Source organism: Leptonychotes weddellii, chromosome 5 (assembly GCF_054177405.1).
Source record: "Leptonychotes weddellii isolate Sample4059 chromosome 5, ASM5417740v2, whole genome shotgun sequence".
In the NCBI taxonomy this organism is placed as follows: Eukaryota; Metazoa; Chordata; class Mammalia; order Carnivora; family Phocidae; genus Leptonychotes; species Leptonychotes weddellii.
The window spans coordinates 40,031,303-40,050,383 of NC_138373.1; the positions used below are offsets into that span (position 1 = coordinate 40,031,303).

General features: G+C 52.1%; 1 protein-coding gene across 2 annotated transcripts; it reads left to right on the forward strand.

Annotated features, from left to right (window-relative positions):
• The first annotated feature begins 4,680 nt into the window (after positions 1-4,680).
• On the forward strand, positions 4,681-18,956 carry AKR1E2 (aldo-keto reductase family 1 member E2). 2 transcript variants are annotated; one of them, XM_081820509.1, is made up of 10 exons: positions 4,681-4,803; positions 8,249-8,416; positions 10,250-10,366; positions 10,512-10,589; positions 12,332-12,454; positions 14,357-14,454; positions 16,304-16,376; positions 17,134-17,214; positions 18,239-18,324; positions 18,576-18,956. In XM_081820509.1, the coding sequence occupies exons 1-10, from the start codon at positions 4,765-4,767 to the stop codon at positions 18,616-18,618; spliced, it is 906 nt and encodes a 301-aa protein (XP_081676635.1). In that variant the 5' UTR covers positions 4,681-4,764; the 3' UTR covers positions 18,619-18,956. The 2 variants fall into 2 exon arrangements, with proteins under 2 accessions (XP_081676635.1, XP_081676636.1); XM_081820510.1 differs by lacking the exon at positions 10,512-10,589.
• Positions 18,957-19,081: the final 125 nt, after the last annotated feature.

The following is a 19,081-nucleotide window of genomic DNA, read 5'->3' on the forward strand; positions in this document are numbered from 1 at the left end:
GCTGGGTGGTTTGCAATCTTCGCTCATATGAAGAAGCCTATGGTGCACAACCACGGATGAAGGTCAAGTGGAGAAGCGTTTCCTTGGGATAGATGCCCCGAGCTGGGCTGTTGAATCAAAGCGGAAATACATTTGTAATTTGGCTGCGTGCGGCCAGACTGCCTCCATGGGAGGGCAGCTTGGGTTCCCATCAACAATGAATAAAAAGTTCCTCTTTCTACACAGCTTCCAACTATCCTTGTAATCTTTTGGATTTAGTCATTTTGTCATGACTGAGACTGAGTATACATCACATGTGTAAGGCTGTTTATATTTCTTTCTCGTGAAGTGTATTTTTAATGTCTTTTGCCTGTTTTATATTGTGTGGCTGCTCTTTTTCTTTTTCTTTTTTTTTTTTTTTTAAGATTTTATTTAGTTGAGAGAAAGAGAGATAGCTACAGAGAGCACAAGCAGGGAGGAGAGGGAGAAGCAGGCTTCCCACCGAGCAGGGAGCCCAGTGCGGGACTCGATTCCAGGACCCTGGGATCATGACCTGAGCTGAAGGCAGACACTTAACCGACTGAGCCACCCAGGCATCCCTGAGATTATGATTTGAATTGAAACCAAGAGTGGGACACTTAACCGACTGAGCCACCCAGGTGCTCCATGCTCTTTTTCTTATAAGTTTCTAGGATCTCTTTATTTACAGGGGGTTGTTAGGCTCTTGCCCAAGATAGGAGTTGTGGACATTTGTCCCAGCTTACCATTCCTTCCTTTTTTAAGTTATGGAGTCTTCTCCTCTTGCACAATATTCAGTTCTCCCCAGTTTGATTTTTTGGATTCAATGTAATCCCCATAAAATGCCTCAGCAGGTATCTCTTTGTGGAAAGCAATGAGCCTAGACAACCACTACTCTTTTGGTCTCTGTAGTTTGCCTATTCTAGACCATTCGTACGTCTGGAGTCCTACAATAATATGTGGTCCTTTGTGACTGACAGTCCATGTAGCTTAATGTTTTCAAGGCATCCATGTTTGTAGTATTTATCAGTAAATTATTCCTTTTTATGGCAGAACACTTTTCTGTTGCATGAATATACCATATTTTGTCCACTTGTTCATTAGTGGGTGGATTTTTGGGATGTTTCCTCCTTTTGGTTATCATGAATGATGATGCTATGACCATTAATGTACATAGATTTTCATGTTTTTCGTTCTCTTGGGTACATACCTTGGAGTGCACTTGGTGGATTCGTGGTAACTCTATGTTTTCCTTTTTGGAGAACTACCTGTTTTCCGAAGGACTGCTATTTTATATTTCAATCAGCACTTTCTCCATATCCTCACCAAAACTTCATTATCTGTCTTTTTAATAATAGATGTCCTTTTGCATGTAAAGAGGTATCTTATTGTGGTTTTGATTTGCATTTCCTAATGAATAATTATGCTTAGCAGTTTTCATGTGTATACCTTCTTTTTATGGCCATTTGTATATCTTTTTTTAAAGGACTTATTTGAGAGAAAGAGAAAGAGTGTGTGGGGGGAGGGGCAAAGGGAGAGGGAGGGAGAGAATTTCAAGCAGACTCTCCGCTGAGCACGGAGCCCGACGCGGGGCTTGACCTCACGACCCCAAGATCAGGGCTGAAACCAAGAGTCAGACGTTTTAACCAACTGCATCACCCAGACACCCCTGTATATTTTCTTAGGGAAATTTGTCATAGTCAGATCCTTCCCCCACTTTTTAAGTGGAATGTTTATATTATTATATTATGGAGGTGTAAGAGTTGTTTAATATACATAAGTCCCTTATTAGAAATATTATTTGCAAATATTTTATCCCATTTGGTGGGTTGTCTTTCTCTTTATTGACACTATGTTTTGATGCAAAAAATGTTCAATTTTATGAAGCCAGTTTATATTTTCTTTTATACTTGTGCTTTTGGTGTCCGCCCTTGAGGACTGATGTTCTCTGCTCAGTGGACTCCAAGTCTGGGCAGACACATTGCTGACTGTGGCCTCACCCAACAGCCTCGGACCAAGCCGACTCCACCTGACCCTGCCTTGAGGGCTCCCCCTTTCCTTTCCACTGACCAGAGGCCCGTGTAGAAGCTGAGTGTATTGGATACGTGGGTTGGGGGCTAGCGCAGTGGCCACTCTTGGTAGAGCCTTAGATGTGGTTTGAGCACTTTTTCCTTCTCTAAAGCCCCAAGCCGAATGCTCTGCCCTTTCAGCAGTTTTCCTGAGCCCCCTCTGTATACCTGGCAAAAGCCTCCTGTGTTCACACAAGCTCAAGTGGGTCCTGCTGTTGCAACTGGGAACTTCCCCTGGATGGAGCATGTCCAAGGTCGTCCCTGTGCCTGGCTGAGCTGCCCTAGATATGCCGGGTTCCCTGAGAGGAAGGAGCTCTGTGCCAGGAGGGGCCAGGCTACAGCCCTGCGGTGAACAGCCTACAGACACTGTGTGAGTCGTCTTCTAAATAGATCTTTGAAAAATTGTGCAAGAATCTCTTTTGGATAAATTCCTAGGATCAGCACTGCTAGGCAAATGTATGCACTGATGGGACTTTGGCGGGTTAACCCTTTCTCTGGCATTGGCTTCTGAGGAATGCTTTAGTGCTTTCTAGTTTTATTTTTTAAAGATTTATTTATTTATTTATTTATTTATTTATTTATTTATTTATTTAAGAGAGAGAGAATGAGAGAGAGCACATGAGAGGGGTTAGGGTCAGAGGGAGAAGCAGACTCCCCGCCGAGCAGGGAGCCCGATGCGGGACTTGATCCAGGGACTCCAGGATCATGACCTGAGCCGAAGGCAGTCCCTTAACCAACTGAGCCACCCAGTGCTTTCTAGTTTTAGTCTGCCTTTCCACTGGTGACATTTTCCGAGTATGTGGTTGGCCACAGAAGAGCCAGCTGTTCCCTCATGGCTCCTGGCCCTCGTAGGACACTGACGAGTGATGGGATAGCACTTGCAAGATGATTGACAGGTGATTTACAAAAGGTCTGTGACTTCCGTCTTGCTTGCTCTTTCCTGTGTTGCTTCTCTCCTTCTGTCCCTCCGTGTGTGTCTCTCTGGTTCCCATTACTAAGAACCAAAAGAGGGCTCAGATCACATCAGCTGACTTAAAAGAACTGAAATCTCGGTCCAAACTGAACCTCGCCAATAACTTGTGAATGAGCTCAGAAGTGGACCCTGCCCCAACCGAGCCTCAGTTGAAACCCCAGCCCAGCCTCTTGCGAGACCGTGGGGCACAGCTTCAGCTGAGCCGAGCCTGGATCCGAATCAGAGACGCAGGAGATAACGTTTGTTCTGATGAGCACTTAGGCTAATGTGTCTCACAGCATCGACCACCAGTATATCCTTCCAGGGCCAGCTCCGGCCTGCCCTCCTCCCTCTCTCCCTCTGCCCTCCCCAGCTCTTTCCAGCCACACTGGCTCCTTCTCAGCATCTCTGGCCAAATGCTCCTGTACCCCTGAGTCTCTGCATCTGGGAGCTTCCCCCAGCACACGGTTCCCAGACCTCTGCAAGGCTGGCTCCTCTTGTCTTTCTGGTCACAGCACAAATGCCACCCTGGAGGCCTTTTAGACCTACCGAGGAGCTCCTGGCTGGCCCTCCAGTGCCCTGCTTCATTTCCGTGTATCATCTGCTCTTCTTCCTGTCTTTGTCCATCTCCCACTGTGGGCGGTGAGCTCCCAGTGGGCAGGGGCCATGTGGTCCCTTCAGCACTCACCCTGGATGACTGCAGGGGCACAGTAGCCAAATGAGTCAATGAGAGGGACTTGGAGCACCTTCCCACTTCTGAGAAGCTCATAATGAAAGGTCCAGTTGCTCTCCGTTGAGCAGTGAGCGCGCCCCCCCACCCCCCACCCCCCCATCGGTGCCAGCACTGCAGCCCCAGGCAGGAAACTAGAAATTAAAACACACCTTTGGGGTCATCAAGGCAGGGGGTTCCCAGGCCCCAGGGGACAAAGGGGCAGGACGTGGGGGCTCCAAGGGGGATGAGGAGGACCTCGGATCCTCCAGGTCCCCCAGTTTCCAGCCACTGTTCTGGGGTTTCCAGTTCACTCATGAAGTCTACTCACCCCAGCCCCCACAATGACTCCGCCCACTTGCACCTGAGGCTCCAGCAAGGGGGGTCGGTCCTTGGACAGGACCCCGGAGGAGCAGTCCAGTGCTCTGCCACATTCTGCATTACCCAGGTCCTCAGTCCCAGGCCGCCCTCTACTCCCAGGGACCCCAGAGAGTAGAAAGCATTTACGGGACTTAGCCAGGTGTGTCATCGATGGGGAACCGAGGCCGACAGACTTCTAGGAGCCTGTGGGACCCCCGGGACTTCTGCTGAGAAGGAAGGCCTTCCCTCTCTATTTTGGAGCCCCCTCGCCATGGGGGTGGGTGCTAGGGGCTTCCCCCGGTTCCAGGCGCCCAGAGCGGCGGACAGGGCCCCAGACCTGTCGTCTCCCCTCCGCCCTGGGGATGGCCCAGCCCTGCCGACCCCGGGAACCTCGGAACACCAGCCCACCAGCCGGGGACCTCGCCCCTAGCGATGCCGCGCGCCTAGGACCCTTGGCCCTGAGACCGCGGAGTCGGGCGCTTGCGCACAACCACTCCCCAACGCCAGACTTTCGGGCTCGCCAGGGATGTGGGCGTGTCCCCTGGCCCGAGGTGCCGCCAGCCAATCAGGGCCGCCTCCCGCCGGCACCGCCCACCGCGCGCGGTGCGGCCTTTCGGAACAGCAGGCGCGGCGGCGCACGGGGGTAGTCAAGCTGCGGCGGTCTAGCTCCTCCGAGCATGCATCGGATCCCGGCTCTAGGCCTGGGCACCTGGCAGGTGAGGTGGACCTCGCGCCCCGGGGCGGGCGGGGCCTTTCCCCAGCCGCGGAGGGGATCCGCGGGGCCACCTGCCGCCCTCCCTCCCCACCCCCCGGCGCCACCGCCCTTGCCCTCTCCCGAGCATTAGCCAGTAAATGTCGGCGAAAGGCGGGAGCAGACGATGGTCAGGCCGGTGTCGGGGCGGGAGGACCGGCGGCCACCTGCCCGCGGGCGCCCTGGGCCAGGGAACCTGCATCCCGAAGACTAGTGCGGTTTGGGACAGAACTTACTTACCTGTGCGAACCGGGGGCGGAGCACTGTGCGCCCTCGTGTCCTCGGACTTTGTCACCGCTGTCCGGGACGTGAGACCCAGCGCTCACCGAGAGCCCTCCGCACCTGCTTGCCCTGTTTACTTAGACGTCGTGTTTAATAAAAGAAGCGATCGGTTGAGTAGGAATTAGCATCATCAACCCCTGCTCAACCAAGTATTATTCAAGTGATTTCTTCTAAATACTTTCCAACTCTTAAAGAGCAAGGATGTAACTTTATTCATGGTGGCTCTCCGCATCTAGCCGCTCAGTAAGCGCTCAGCGGGTTTAAATGCTTTGACTTCCCGGCCCGCTTTCTCTGGCTGTCTTCTGCACGTGGCTCAGTGTGGGAGCCCTGTCTTGCACACAGCGCAAGGAAAACCTGCAAACACTGCTTCAGAGGCCAAAACATTCCTTTCTGTTATTGTTGGACTTCAGGTGCACAGACTTGGATCAGTCTTAGTCACCCCTTCCTGATCATGCAGAGTCTTGTTTTTATGTGGTAGTTTTCAGTAGTGTAAGGTCACAGAGCTACTACCATCAGCTGTCTAATGCCCCAGAAGTGCCTTATCAGCAACCAAGCACAAAAACTCACTGGCTTGTGGCTTATTACTGCTGCGTGCAGGTGGTCAGCTGGGCAGCTCTGGGGATCTTGGTGCAGCTCACTCCCATGTCTGGGGTTTGGCTGGTCTCGGTTGGGACGTTTGGGGCTGCTCCACCTGGCTCCACCTAACTCTCAGCCTCAAGCAGGCTAATCTGGGATATTCTCCTGGTGATGGCTGAAGCACAAGGGAGCCAGGGAAATGCACAAGGCATCCTGAAGCCTCGGCTTGGAACCAGCATCTCCGCTGCATTCTGTTGGGCGCAGTAAAACACAAGGACAGCCCAGGTTCAAGAGCCGGGGGAATATAGCTCATTCTGAGTCTGTGGAATCACATTAAATCCATAGATCAATCTGGAGAGAACTCACAACTTTATGGTATTAAATCTGGCTTTCTACAAACATAGTATATTTCTCTGTTAATAAATTGTCCTAGATAGATTGCATCTCTCACTGTCTCTTCATCTGGTTGTATATTCAGCTTTCCCTTCATTTGTTGGAATTATTCCTGGATACTGGACAGTCTGTGATACTATTGGAAATGAAACTTCTCTGAAATTATGTCTTCAGCTCATTCGTTGTTGATGCATAGAAAAACAATCTTCTCCGGCATCTGGCTGGCTCAGTCGGTAGAGGGTGGGACTCTTGATCTCAGGGTCAGAAGTTCAAGCCCCATGTTGGTTGTGGAGCCTAGTTAACAGAAAAAAACAATCTTCTTTGGTATATTCAACACATTTCCAGCCACGTTGCTAAAATGTCCTATTGTTCTCTTCATTTGCCTATAGATTCATTTGGGTTTTCTACATAAATGATCATACCAGCTTCAAATAATGCTACTTTCATTTCCTTTTTTCTGATCCTTAAGTCTCAAATTGCCTTTTCTTAGCTGATTGTGATAGCTAGGGCCTCCATTACCGTGGACATTCTCGTTTTGTTCCCGATCTTAAAGGGAATGTTTCTGATACTTACACGTTTAGGATGATGTCTGCCCCAAGGTTTTTTGGGTTGTGTTTGTTCTTGATATTTTTGTTATCATTGTTGTTTTAAATGTGGGTATTCCTTACCAGGTTAAAGAGTTCCCTTTTGCCCTAGTTCACTGAGACTTTAAATCAGGAATGGGTGTTGAATCTTATGCAACATTGATTGACATGATTTATTTTTTAGTCTATTAATGCGAATTATTATGGATTTCCTAATATCAAGCTATCCTTGGCTTTCTCAGATAAACTCAGGGTGGGTGTGGTATTTTTTTTTCCATAATATATTGTTGCATCCAATTTGCGGTTATTTTACTTAGGGTTTTTGCAACTTATTCATGAGTGAGATGAATGTGTGACTGTCCTTTTAATATTTTTGTCTGCTTTTGATTCCAGGGATATGCTGGGTTAGTGGGATGAATTGGGAGTATTCTTTGTTTTTCCCTTCTCTGAAAGATTTTGTGTTAAATTGGGATGATTTCGTCCTTGAAAATTTTGTAGAACTGTGTGTGTGTTTAACTAATTGCTTCATTTAAAAAATAAGTATAGGACAAGTCAGCTTTTACTTCTTCTCAAGTAAGTTTTTCTAGGGACTTTTCCTATTCTTTTCATCTTTCCAAATTGTCAGCTTATAGTTACTGATAATATTTTCTGAGATTTTGGGTCTCTGTTTAATCTGTATGACTGTTTTTCATTCAGGTCATTAAAAAAAAAAAAAAAGGGTCCCATCAGTCTCATCAGAAGTTTGTCCACCTTATTCAGATTTTTCAAAGAACTGGCCTCCAGCTTGTTCATCTCTGTCATGTGTTTATTGGATGTTCGTTCTTGTTTTCAAATTTTCTCTTTCCTTCTAATTTCTTGGCGGTTTATTTCCTGACTTGAGATGAATGCTTCATTAGCTTTCAGCCCCTCTGAATGTGCTGCTCATCAAGAGAAGACCATTACACACGGTGCATGGGGTTCCACGAAGGTCGAGTGAGCAGGTGCTTTGTGAACCACGAAGCTCTTTGGGAAGGCTCAGTGCGATGTGTTGTGAGCCCTGCCCAGGCTTCTTCCCTGCTTCCATCCCTTTGCTTGCTTGAGCAGCCCCGGTTCACAGTGAGCATTTCTGAACTTCCACAGTCTTGATGGAATCCATACCGTTCCTGTGGGTTTGGGGAGATGCTGCAGGGGTGGTGGATTATCTTCGTGTGAGTATACACCTGTTCACCTTTACCCCTGGATTTCTGGTCTTGTTGGGTAGAGGGTGAGTCTACACCTTCTAGTATCTCAGTTACTATTATGATTCCTCCTCCATTTCTTTATTCCTCTGTTCATTCAGGAAGCACAGCGTCTGGCTCCGTTATTTGCAGGCACTAAAAATACCTATAGAGTTTTCCCCAAATAAGGAAAGGAGTTGGAACTTGGATTGTGTCTAAATCCTTTCTGACTCTGACATTCCCTAATTTTAGTGCTGACTGATACTTGCACCAATTCCGTGACCTCCTCACTTACGCACCGTTTGAGTCTACATTTTAGAGTGAAAAGGTGGGGTCTCCTGAATGTGAGTGGATTGCTTCTGTCGTGCTCATTCTGCAGGCGGCTCCAGGGGAAGTGACAGAGGCAGTGAAACTGGCCATCGACGCCGGATATCGGCACTTCGACTGCGCTTACTTATACCACAATGAGAGTGAGGTCGGAGCCGGGATCCAGTGCAAGATCAAGGAGGGTGTGGTGAAACGAGAGGACCTGTTTATCGTCAGTAAGGTAGGACTTTACATACAGGGCCAGCAGGGTGTCGACCACGCGGGGCTTGGTTAACAAGACGGCTGACCCAGCGTGTGGAGGGGTTTCTGGACTCCTAGGAGCTGGAACCAGACCTGACTAGACTTGGGCAGCTTGGTACACGTGCTGGGAGTCGTGTGGGTGAAGGCGTCCAGGACAGGGTGACGAGCAGAGGGGACAGCTTGCACAGAGGCACGAGGCGTGGGACAGCACCTTGGGTACAGGGACCTAGAAGAAGCTTGGTGTTCCTGGATTGGAAAATGGTAGACACCAGAGTCCTGAGAAATGAGGCTGGAGCAGGGGACGGGCCAGATCACAGAGGCCTGCATGCCTTTTAAGGGCCTTACTCTTTTTCCCATAGATAAAGGCGCACAGTTGAAGGTTTTTACGTAGGGAACTTATCCTCTACAGCAGTGAGACTTGTGTCCTATCTAGGCGATTACAGCCACTGAACGGAGCGTGTGTTTGAGCAGGAGGCAGAAGATAGGAGACACTGAGGGCAGCATGGGTGGGAGAGGAGGGTGGCCCGGACGTGGACAGTGGAGACGGTGGAGGAGGGGGACAGCCATGCAGCCGGTTAGGGGCAGACCCAGACAGCAGAGTTCAAGAACTCCCTTGCTTTTGACTTTGAAGCAAAACGTTAACACCCTGTGGCCAGGAGCCACGGGCCCTCATTCCAAGCTGTCTCTCACAAGCCCCGAGAGCCTGGGTCAGTCATTGGATGGCGCGGGGTCACAGTGTCGTTGTGTGTAAAGCGAGACTCAGATTTGATCATCGCCTGAGTAGTCTCCAGGTCCGATGTCCATAATTGCACAATTCACTGCTGTTTCTGTAGAACATTTGCTCTTCTGTTTTACTCTCTGATGATTTCTGTAATTCGTCGCTGCTTCTAAAGCTGGAGCAAAGGGCGAGTAAGGGAGATGCCTAGGTACGCACCTGGCCGAGGGACAGACGTCTCTCCTGCTACCCCAGGAAGGGAGGTGGGTGCTGGGACTGCTGAGGCCAGCCAAGATCCGGGGGAGAGCTGTGCTCATTACTCTAGACATTTGCAAAAGTCATGGAAATATAATTTAAAAAAAAAATCACTTTATGTATTCACCATCTAGGGAGTCCTGTTGTTAACAAGGTATTTTTAGTTTTTTTTGTTTTTCTTCTCTTTTGTCAATACACTGTGTTTACAGTATGTTTTTACATCTTTGCATCCTCTTTCTTGTACTTGTTTTATGTTTTCTCTTGCTTTGTCAGAGCCTTCAGATTGGCTCCCGTCACAGTTAATACTAAACAGTCTGATGGGAAGTAACGAGAGGAAAAACCAATCACGGATTTTCTACTTACCAGAGGGCGGGGAGGGAAATATCCAAGTCAGTACCGGTGAATGTTCACTCGCCCACCTAACTTAACTGCACGAGTGTGAGGCCTTCGTCCCCGAGGACTTCACCACGGCGCTGAAGTGGGAAAGACAATGCAGAATTTCTTCTGAGTTTCCCTCCTCCCCTTTCTGCTCCCAGGCGCTGGGTTTGGTTTGGTTTGGTTTGGCTTTGGTTTTTTTTTGGTCCCAGTGGATCCAGATAACCAGACGGCCCCCCCACCAAATAGTTCATAGTACCTCCAACTTCCCTTTAGTAGGACTCGGGCTGCAGAGCCCAGTTTTGGAGATCCCTCCCCGAGGGAGTCCCAGAACCATCTGAGGATAACGTCACAGCCCTGCTGTGTTTATTGCCATCTGGTCTTGGATGTTGTCTGTCTTCCTGATACTGGATTTGTGGGGCCAAGGGGCAGATGTGTTAACCCTGGCTTCCCTCCTCCCCTCGACAGCTGTGGTGCACCAGCCATAAGAAGTCCTTGGTGAAAGCAGCGTGCACCAAGAGTCTGAAGGCCTTGAAGCTGGATTACTTGGACCTCTACCTCATACACTGGCCCATGGGTTTCAAGGTATGAAAGGTGCGAGCAGCACCTTCCTTCCTGGTCACGCCCTTCGGGTGGTGCAGGGAGCGTGGGCCTCAGCTCGGCAGAAGCCTCGGCTCCAGGCCCCCCCGACCCCTGCGGGCCCCCATCAGCTCACTCCTCTGCCTCACAGCCCGGGGAGGAAGACATGCCCTTGGACCACAGCGGCATGGTGATACCCAGTGACACCGACTTCCTGGACACGTGGGAGGTGAGCCATGGGCTGGTGGGCCTCCAGGCAGGGTGCCGGGCCTCCGGGAGCTGGCTGTGTTCCAGCACAGGTGTGCAGTATGAATGGGGAACGCACACCTGACTCAGAAACTCAGACACCTGGGCAGCCGTCTGCTTCCTTAGTCCCGGCTGGTTCCGCTCTCCAAATCGTCTGTTTGAGGGGTTACTGAGGCAGACCTCCCTGTCAGGCTCAGTGTGGACTTGTTTTTTGATTAGAAAACATCACGCGGTTGTTACAGAAATACGGAAGAGGATAAAAAGAAAATTTAATAATCCCATTTTTCGGGCGCCTGGGTGGCTCAGTTGGTTAAGCGACTGCCTTCAGCTCAGGTCATGATCCTGGAGTCCCGGGATCAAGTCCCGCATCGGGCTCCCTGCTCGGCAGGGAGTCTGCTTCTCCCTTTCACCCTCCTCCCTCTCATGCTCTCTGTCTCTCATTCTCTCTCTTTCAAATAAATAAATAAATTCTTTAAAAAAAATAATAATAATAATCCCATTTTTCCATTATGTGGTGGTAACGACCACTCCTGGTCTGTAGCTGCCGAGGGCTCGACTGTAAGGGCTCGTGGGAGCGATGCCGGGCAGCGCGGCCAGGTCTGGGGGGCGCTGGGGGAAGCTGGAGGGTGGTGAGGGTTACAGCCTGTTGCTGGAGTCCAGACACGAGGGGAGGAAGAGGCCTCAAGCAAAGCAGCAAGCACGGGAGTGGGGGCGAGGGGTGCCAACTGTCCTGGTATGGAAGGGGGCCGGGGGTCCCGCTGCCCTGGGCCGACGTGGCGCCCTGGTATGGAAGGTGGCCGGGGGTCCCGCTGCCCCGGGCCACGTGGCGCGTGTAATCTTGCGCACCGATGTGGGGTAGAGGAGGGCAGGGGTGAGGCGTGGGAAGCAGGTGAGGTCACGCTGAGTCAGGGGGAGTCGTGGGAGCTGGCCTCGGAGTACCAACAGAACGAGGGGGTGCACAGACGGGGAGGAGCTCTAGCCAGGCCACCCTCTCCCCCCATTCCTCTTAAACAGGGGACTCAGCGGAACAGATTGGCGGAGCGGTCTGGGCTGTGAGGCCGGGGGCCAGCGGCCCCAGCCCTTTCTGATCCACCGCATGGCCTCTCGGGAAGCCGTGGGTTAAACTCTGGGCCGTCTGCACAGGAGCGGGATTCCGGGTGGTGCCCGGGGGTACAGCTGTCCAGCCTGCAGCTGTTGTGCGCTCACTGGTCGCCCGCCCGTGGCCACTGTGGACTCCTGCTGACGCATGCGCGGCTCGGGGCCAGCCAGAGACTGACGGCCCCTTCCTGTGCTCAGGGAGCATATAACCTAGGTAGAAAGAGGGGTGAGCGAACAGCAGTGGATGTCCTTGCCCAACACCGTATCAACAGGTTTTCAGAGTAAGAGGAATAATAACAGCTACAATGTTGAGCGTTTACCACTTTCCAGCCCGGAGCTAAATGCTGTGCCTGCATTATTTGATGGAATCTTTAAAACAATCCTGTGACATGGACAAGCTTGTCCCGGCTAGCAGATGAGGACACTGAGGTTTAGTGCGATCATATAAATGCACCCAAGCTCACCCAGCCAGGGAGAGGTGGAAGTGGATTAGGCCCTGGGGGCAGAATGCCTGGGGGGCGTCCGGGGGCTATTTAGGGATCCTGGATGCAGCTGGTTCCTGCAGTGTGCAGAGGAGTGAGGGGCGTGGATTATCAGCGGAGCAGAACGACTCTTTGTTCTCTTTAGGCCATGGAGGACCTGGTGGTTACGGGGCTGGTGAAAGCCATCGGGGTGTCAAACTTCAACCACGAACAGCTTGAGAGACTTCTGAATAAACCCAACTTGAGATTCAAGCCAATGACTAACCAGGTGAGGCTTTAACAGGTGGAGTTGGCTTTTCAGCTGTCCCTTCCATGTGGCTAAACGGGAAACGGAGGGGGTGGGGCACACAGTGGGCATTTTTCTCCTGTGGCTGCAAATGGGTGACTTAGGGAGCAGTTAGGCAGGTAGCTGGCGCCGAGGCAGGGGAGCTGCTCCAGAGGCTTGTCCGGACAGGTGGTGCCCTCAGAAGGCAGGGCGGGGGCTGAGCTGGGTTTTCTCCGCGCAGAAGCGGTGAAGGGTCCCGGCGTGCCCTCCTCCCTCACTAACAGTGGTGCTCATAGCTTTCCTGGGAAAGCACCCGGGCCCCCTCCCCTCTCTCCAGCCTCAAAGGGTGGGCAGCTGAAAGACCGCCACGTTCACAGACACTCCCAGGACTTCTGTGCAGAGAGCTGGCTCGTGAGGAAAGGGCATTTTTGTAGCACTTTATTTTACCTAGACGTTTGCTCAAGTGTCATGTACATTTACAAAGTGCACACACATGACAGTAGAGCTTGATAGACTCTCCTAAATGGAGCCTAGCTGTGCTCTGCATCCAGGTCTAGAAACAGTGTGGCCAGCACCTGGGAGCCCCACCACACTCTTTTCTGTGGACCAGCCCCTGACAAAGGGCAGCCTCTATGCCGATTACTAAAGCACAGAGTAGCTTTGAACTTTATGTAGATAACGTGACACATTATGTGCTCATTTGTATCTGGCTTCTTTCAACCTTGTATTTGTTAGATGCTTCCGTGTTCGTGTATGATTGTCCCTCGTTCTGATCTCTGCATGGTATTCCATTACATGAGTAGAGCGTAGGGTAGTTATCTATTCTAGCGCTGATGGGGACTTGGGTAGTTTCTGGTTTGGGGACATTAAGAATAGAGCATCACGTTCCATTTTTTATTAAAAAACCTTCCTAGCTGAAGTACCACATGGATACGGGAAGGGGTGTCGCTTGGTGAGTCTCCGCAGGTGAGGTGCCCGAGTGGTCAGCACCCAGAGCAGGAAGCAGAACAGCCTCTGCCTCTAGAAGCTCTTCTAGCTGCTGTCCGCACGTGAGGCACAGCTTAGTTTCCCTGCTTTACAACCTTGCGCACCTAGAATCTGTTCATGTGCGTCATAGCTCCTATCCTGTCAGGGTTTGGGGCGGCACTGTAAATCCAGGGGACGGTTGGTGCCTCATCTGTGGGGTGCAGAGGGGCTGGAGGGTATGTTTCCTAGTTAGGGTTCTGAGCCCCCAGGAACGTGGGCTCAGCAGGGTTTTCAGAGAGCCCAGCAGCTTTGTGTTTCCGCTGCTGCTGCTGGCCATGCCCCGCACTCCCCTGAGCTCTGTCCTGGAGCCCACAAGGCACTGTTGTAGCTCTTCATTCACCCTAAACCAGCATCTGTTTTCAGCCCACTGAGAACCTGGAATCGTACGTGAGAATTTAGAGAATGTGGAGACGGGAATCCTGCGCTCCAGTTTCTTTAATGTCCATTGGTGTCCCCTGGAGCATGTGTGCCCCGTGACTCCCCAGCCTCGTTCGCTCTCCTCACAAGTGTTGCCGGAGCACGTTCTTTGTGGCTAGCTTATTCTAGATGCTGGGGAGATGTCTGGGAGCGCAACAGTCAGACCAAACCCGTGCCTTCACGGAGGGAGACAGACGATGGCAAATCAGTACAACATCGAGGATGTCAGTGACGCAGGCTAGAACGGAAAGTAAAGGACCAGAGCGAGGGCCTCACCGAGCAGGCGCTGTCTGAGCGTCCAGGGAACGCAGGTGTCCCTCCTGCCCATTCTCAGTGGCCTGTCACTTCACAGGCGTGGGTCATGTAGCTCTTCAGTGACAGAGCCGAGACATTAATGCGTGCCCTGTTTCCTGATGTACGGTTGGTCTGAATTTTCTTGGTAAGCTGGGATTCTCTTTGTAGATTGAGTGCCACCCGTATCTTACCCAGAAGGATCTGATCCGTTTTTGCCAGTCCAGAGATGTGTCTGTGACCGCATACCGGCCCCTCGGTGGTTCCAGGTAGGGCTGCGTCGGTGGTGCTGAGTCGAGGCTCTAGCAGGAAAGAGATGCACCCTCCAGCTGAATTTGGGTAGTTGGCAGAGGGTCTCAGGAAGGAGGGAGTGGGCAGGGCGTGCAGGGACCACAGGCACCTGCAGGGGGCGCTCACAGCACCCCTGGACCCTGTAGCTGAGGGAGGGGGCTGGTGCTGGGAGCCAGAGGAGAGTCACTTTGAGGGACAGAAGCAGCTGGGAGCAGCCTCTTGCAGAGCTCTGGACTAGCACGTAGGGTCCTCTGCTAGGCCTCTCCCTTGGGCTGGTTCACAGACATCCCCTTTTCCCCAGAACAGAGACTCCACCCGTCCTCTTTCCCCAGAACCTGAACTGTGTGCTCCCTCCATCAGCTAAGCTAACGAGCCCCCACTCGCGCGGCCCCTGGACCAGACACCTGGAAATCCGGCCTTTCCAATCCATCAGCAACATCCACTGATTATTCTGCCAGAGGACCTGGGATCTGTCTCTTGATCTCTGTTCTCGCCATCCCTGCCTTAGTTAATTGGGAGTTCTCACGGGTAATTCTGTGGCCTCTTCACTCCGGCCAGATTTGCCCTGTTCATGTTCACGGTAGCCGAAGGGGGCACCTCAATACGATCATGTCACTTTCCTGCTTAAAAACTCTTCAGGTCTTGGCATGGCCTAGGAGTCCCAACTGGTCTGGCCTCTGCCTACTTCTTGCCTCACTTCTTCCTGCAGGAAGTGTGCACACCAACCACTTTAAACTACGTGGGGCTCCCAGAATAGAGCACGTTCTTTCCAGTCTCTGTGCCTCTGCACACTGTTCTCTTTACCTAGAATCTTGCTGTTATCCTTTTTTTTTTAAATCTGGCTAACTCTGATTTCTAGTATATGGTTTAATTCAGCGTCACCTCCTCCAGGAAGCCCTCCCGACTCCCCATAGTCAGGTTTTGTCCATAGCCCTTGTCGCACTGTCTTGTCATTAATTCCTTTTCCCACTTGTCAGAGCTGCTTGAGTGCAGGGACAGCATGTGATGTGTGACTCCTCCAGCCCCTGGCTCAGTGCCTGGGACAGAGCCGGGGCCCCGGGAGGGCTGGAAGCATTTGACTCTGATTCTCTGTGTGTCTCCCGTGGGAAGCAGGCACAGGTGTTTGAACTTGGTAGCAGCAAGCGAGTTGCTGGAAGGCCGGGTGGTGGTGTGCAGCTGAGCGTGGGGTCCCGGGGCCACAGTGTGAGGTGGGAGCCGCCCAGGGGAGGGGAACCAGCTGAGTGCTGGGCCCACGGCAAAGGCAATCAGCCGTTTAGTTCCTTCAGGAGATGCTGAGCACTGTTTCTAGAGCAGTGCTCAGAACCTACGAGCGGCTTAAAGAATGTTCCTGCAGAAATGTCTCTCCGGGGAGGTTAGGGCCCGTGGGACCCACGCTGAGGAGAGGGCCATTCTGTGCCCGACACGTCCCCAGTCTTGGGCTTGTGCTGGTATTTGAGTTGAACTTTTCTCGACTCGCCATCATCATCAACAATTACTTAGGAACAGTGCCACGGGCACACTCCAGGCCTTGCGGCAAGTGTCAGAAGGGCACACCCCAGAGCATGGGCAGGCCCTCCGACGTTGCCACCTCGTTCTCGAGGACACACCGAATGACCGTGAAAGCAGGGCATCCGGCTGTTTCCACGGGGGTGTTAGCACTGGTTGTGGTGGGATTTGGGTGATGAGCTCTCCTGGACCATTTAACTTCCCTACAGGGAGCAAGTACTGTGCTCAGACAAACACAAATCTGGGTTTTACGTTGTGTGTTTTGAAGCAAGAAGCACACGTTTGACCCCCTAACTCCCTGCCCGGTCCTGCTCTCTCTAGTGAGGGGGTGGGCCTGCTGGATGACCCCGTGATTCAGAGGGTGGCCCGGAAGTACAACAAGTCTCCAGCCCAGGTAGGAAGGGGCTGCCAGGGCTAGGGGGTGGGTGTGGGGGGGCGTGCCCGCTTCCTTGGGGAGCCAGGGACTGGATGGAGGAAGGGTTCGCTCACGCTGGCCCAGATGACCCCTGCCCGGAGCTCCCTCGGCCCGCCAGCCCAGGGCCGTGCTCCCAGCCACTGAGGCTGCGAGCCGCCGTGGGCGGGACCCCGAATGGGGGCTCTGGGGCCGTGTCCCTCGGCCCACCAGCCCGATGGGACAGGGATGGGCTTTACCACTCTCTTCCGTGCTCTGATGTCCAACGTCTGGGGGTTGGGCGCCTCAGTGAATTCTCATTAATTCACTGAATTCTCCATGGGCCAGTGGCAGTCATTTTTTTTTTTTTAAAGATTTTATTTATTTGAGAGAGAGAATGAGATAGAGAGAGAGAGCATGAGAGGGGGGAGGGTCAGAGGGGGAAGCAGGCTCCCCGCTGAGCAGGGAGCCCGATGCGGTACTCGATCCCGGGACTCCAGGATCATGACCTGAGCTGAAGGCAGTGGCTTAACCAACTGAGCCACCCAGGCACCCCGTCAGTCATTACACACACATTGGAAGAACCGTCCAGAAAACGCCGGTTTGGTTCCTGAAGGATTTTGGAACAGAAGAGCTTGTAATAAAAGCTCCAGCTGCCCCTGACTTTTGGACTTCATTGCACAATATAACGTAAACTGCGCGGGAAACAGCTAACCCCATGGGATTTCCCTTGTCTGATATTAGACTTTTTTTTCTGTAGATTTTGCTCCGATTTCAGATCCAGAGGAATGTGATAGTGATCCCCAAATCGGTCACCCCAAAGCGGATTCTTGAGAATATCCAGGAAAGTGCTTTTCTTCTTTTACTCGGAGGGTTTGGGATCATATGTTAGTTAGCTGGGGGTCTGACCACTGCAGCAAACGGGCCCCCTGTGGCTTTGACACGGCAGAGGGGCGGGATGAAGCCGTGGCCACAGCACAAGGAACCCGAGAGGGTGACCGCACCGGCCTCGGAGCTGGCAAACCAGCTGAAACAGGGAACGGAGAGGTGATGAACCAGGGAGTCGGCCAGAGGCGCCCAGGGCGCCCGCCCAGCCAGGAGCCTGCTCCCCAACCCTCAGGACCGCTGGCCCTGGGGCTGCCCTGAGCCCTCCAGAACTGAACCCAGCCTCCCCCGGGGCCCCAGCCCGCCCTCCAGTCAGAACTGCGTGGACACCGAGTCCCTGGTTTCTGCTGGACTGGGGTGGAGGATCCCCTGTGGGGAGAGGCCGGGCCCCCAGCCACTGCACCTTCTCTCCCAGCTCCTCAGCAGCGACTAGGGTTGGCTCTCCTGGGAGAAAAGCTCTTATTTTAGGAGTGAGTCCTAGTCCTCGAGTGTGTTAAGAGCAAAAGGGCGGGCAGGGTGGCGGGAGGCAGCTTAGAATTCTGCTTTAGAAGGAAAGGACATGAAAATCACACCGTGTTACAGATACTGTTAGACTTAACGGTCCCGGGGCCCATGTGTCCTCCGGGCTGGCAGGGTGTGAGGCACAAATGGTTTGGGGCTTTGGTTTTTCATTTTTTAGTTTTTTTGAGCAGTGGGAAAAAAATGCTTTGCTGCACCTCTTAACTCTTCTGGGATGTCCTTACTCCTGAGGGGTGCATGCAGTTCCCACCCAGCCCTGGGCAGCCGGCATCCGGCGGCGGCGGCTCACAGTCCACGTGCGGGTGCGGAGGCCGATGCTCTGGGGGATTTGCTGATGTCACACGCAGTGTTTCATCCGCAGCGCCATGTCCCCGACGGGCCTGGCTCAGTGCCTTGCAGGTGACGCGTGCTCAGCGAAATGTTCACCGATCTGAACTGGCTGTGAACATCTGTTTTGGCTGCAGGTGTTTGACTTCGAATTATCAGAACAGGATATGAATGACATCCTCGGCCTAGACAGGAACTTCCGAATGTGCAGCTTACCCATGTAAATATGTCTCCTTTACTTCCTCTCATGACAGGGATTGGTTCCTGAAGAGGTGCTGATTATATACGTTTGAGGTTAAATTAAGCCTTTTCATCAGTCTTTCCTGTTTGAGGCTGGGCCACTGAGTGAATCCAAAGACTAATTTAATTTAATACATCGGAGAGCTTGAAAGTACATGACTGTAGCTTTTAGTATGTTTCTTTTAAAAAGAATGAACATCTCTATTTTTTATTTGTTTTCCTGTTTTTCAGAGCTAAAAACCACAAGGACTATCCTTTCAACATAGACTACTGAGCATGGCTCCCCCCTTCCTCCTCCTGCTGCCGGACAGATGCCCCAGGTCTGACCCGCCCCGCCTCTGCACAGGGTGGCCAGGGAGGGGAGGGACGGGGTTTGATTTGGGTGGATTCCTGCCTGGAACAGAAGCTGAGCTCCCTGAGAAATTCACACAGTTCAGCCGGTCTCAGTGATGGAGACAAACACCATGGGAGTGGTGATCACTCTCCATGGAGAACCCTCAGTCCTAAGGATCCTTTGAGCACAGTGTGATGGGATTTTTACAAGATAAGCTATGTGGCCTGTACTCTCGAAATAAAGATTGTATTATGGAAATACTTAAATACAAGAGTTGAGGTGGGGTGTCAGTGAGTCTCTACATCTGTCACTCAAGTCCCCTCACCAACCCTGGGCCCGCCTTGTGTCATCTGTGCTTCTCTGTCCCTGCCAATCCCCCCAAAATCCTTAACCTTCACACATC

Bases quoted from the DNA above. Each gene is read 5' to 3' on its own strand.
- AKR1E2 (XM_081820509.1), top strand. From the start codon at position 4,765: ATGCATCGGATCCCGGCTCTAGGCCTGGGCACCTGGCAG. The intron at 10,590-12,331 runs GTGAGCCATGGG...TGTTCTCTTTAG, and splicing joins ACTTCCTGGACACGTGGGAG to GCCATGGAGGACCTGGTGGT. The intron at 12,455-14,356 runs GTGAGGCTTTAA...TTCTCTTTGTAG, and splicing joins TCAAGCCAATGACTAACCAG to ATTGAGTGCCACCCGTATCT.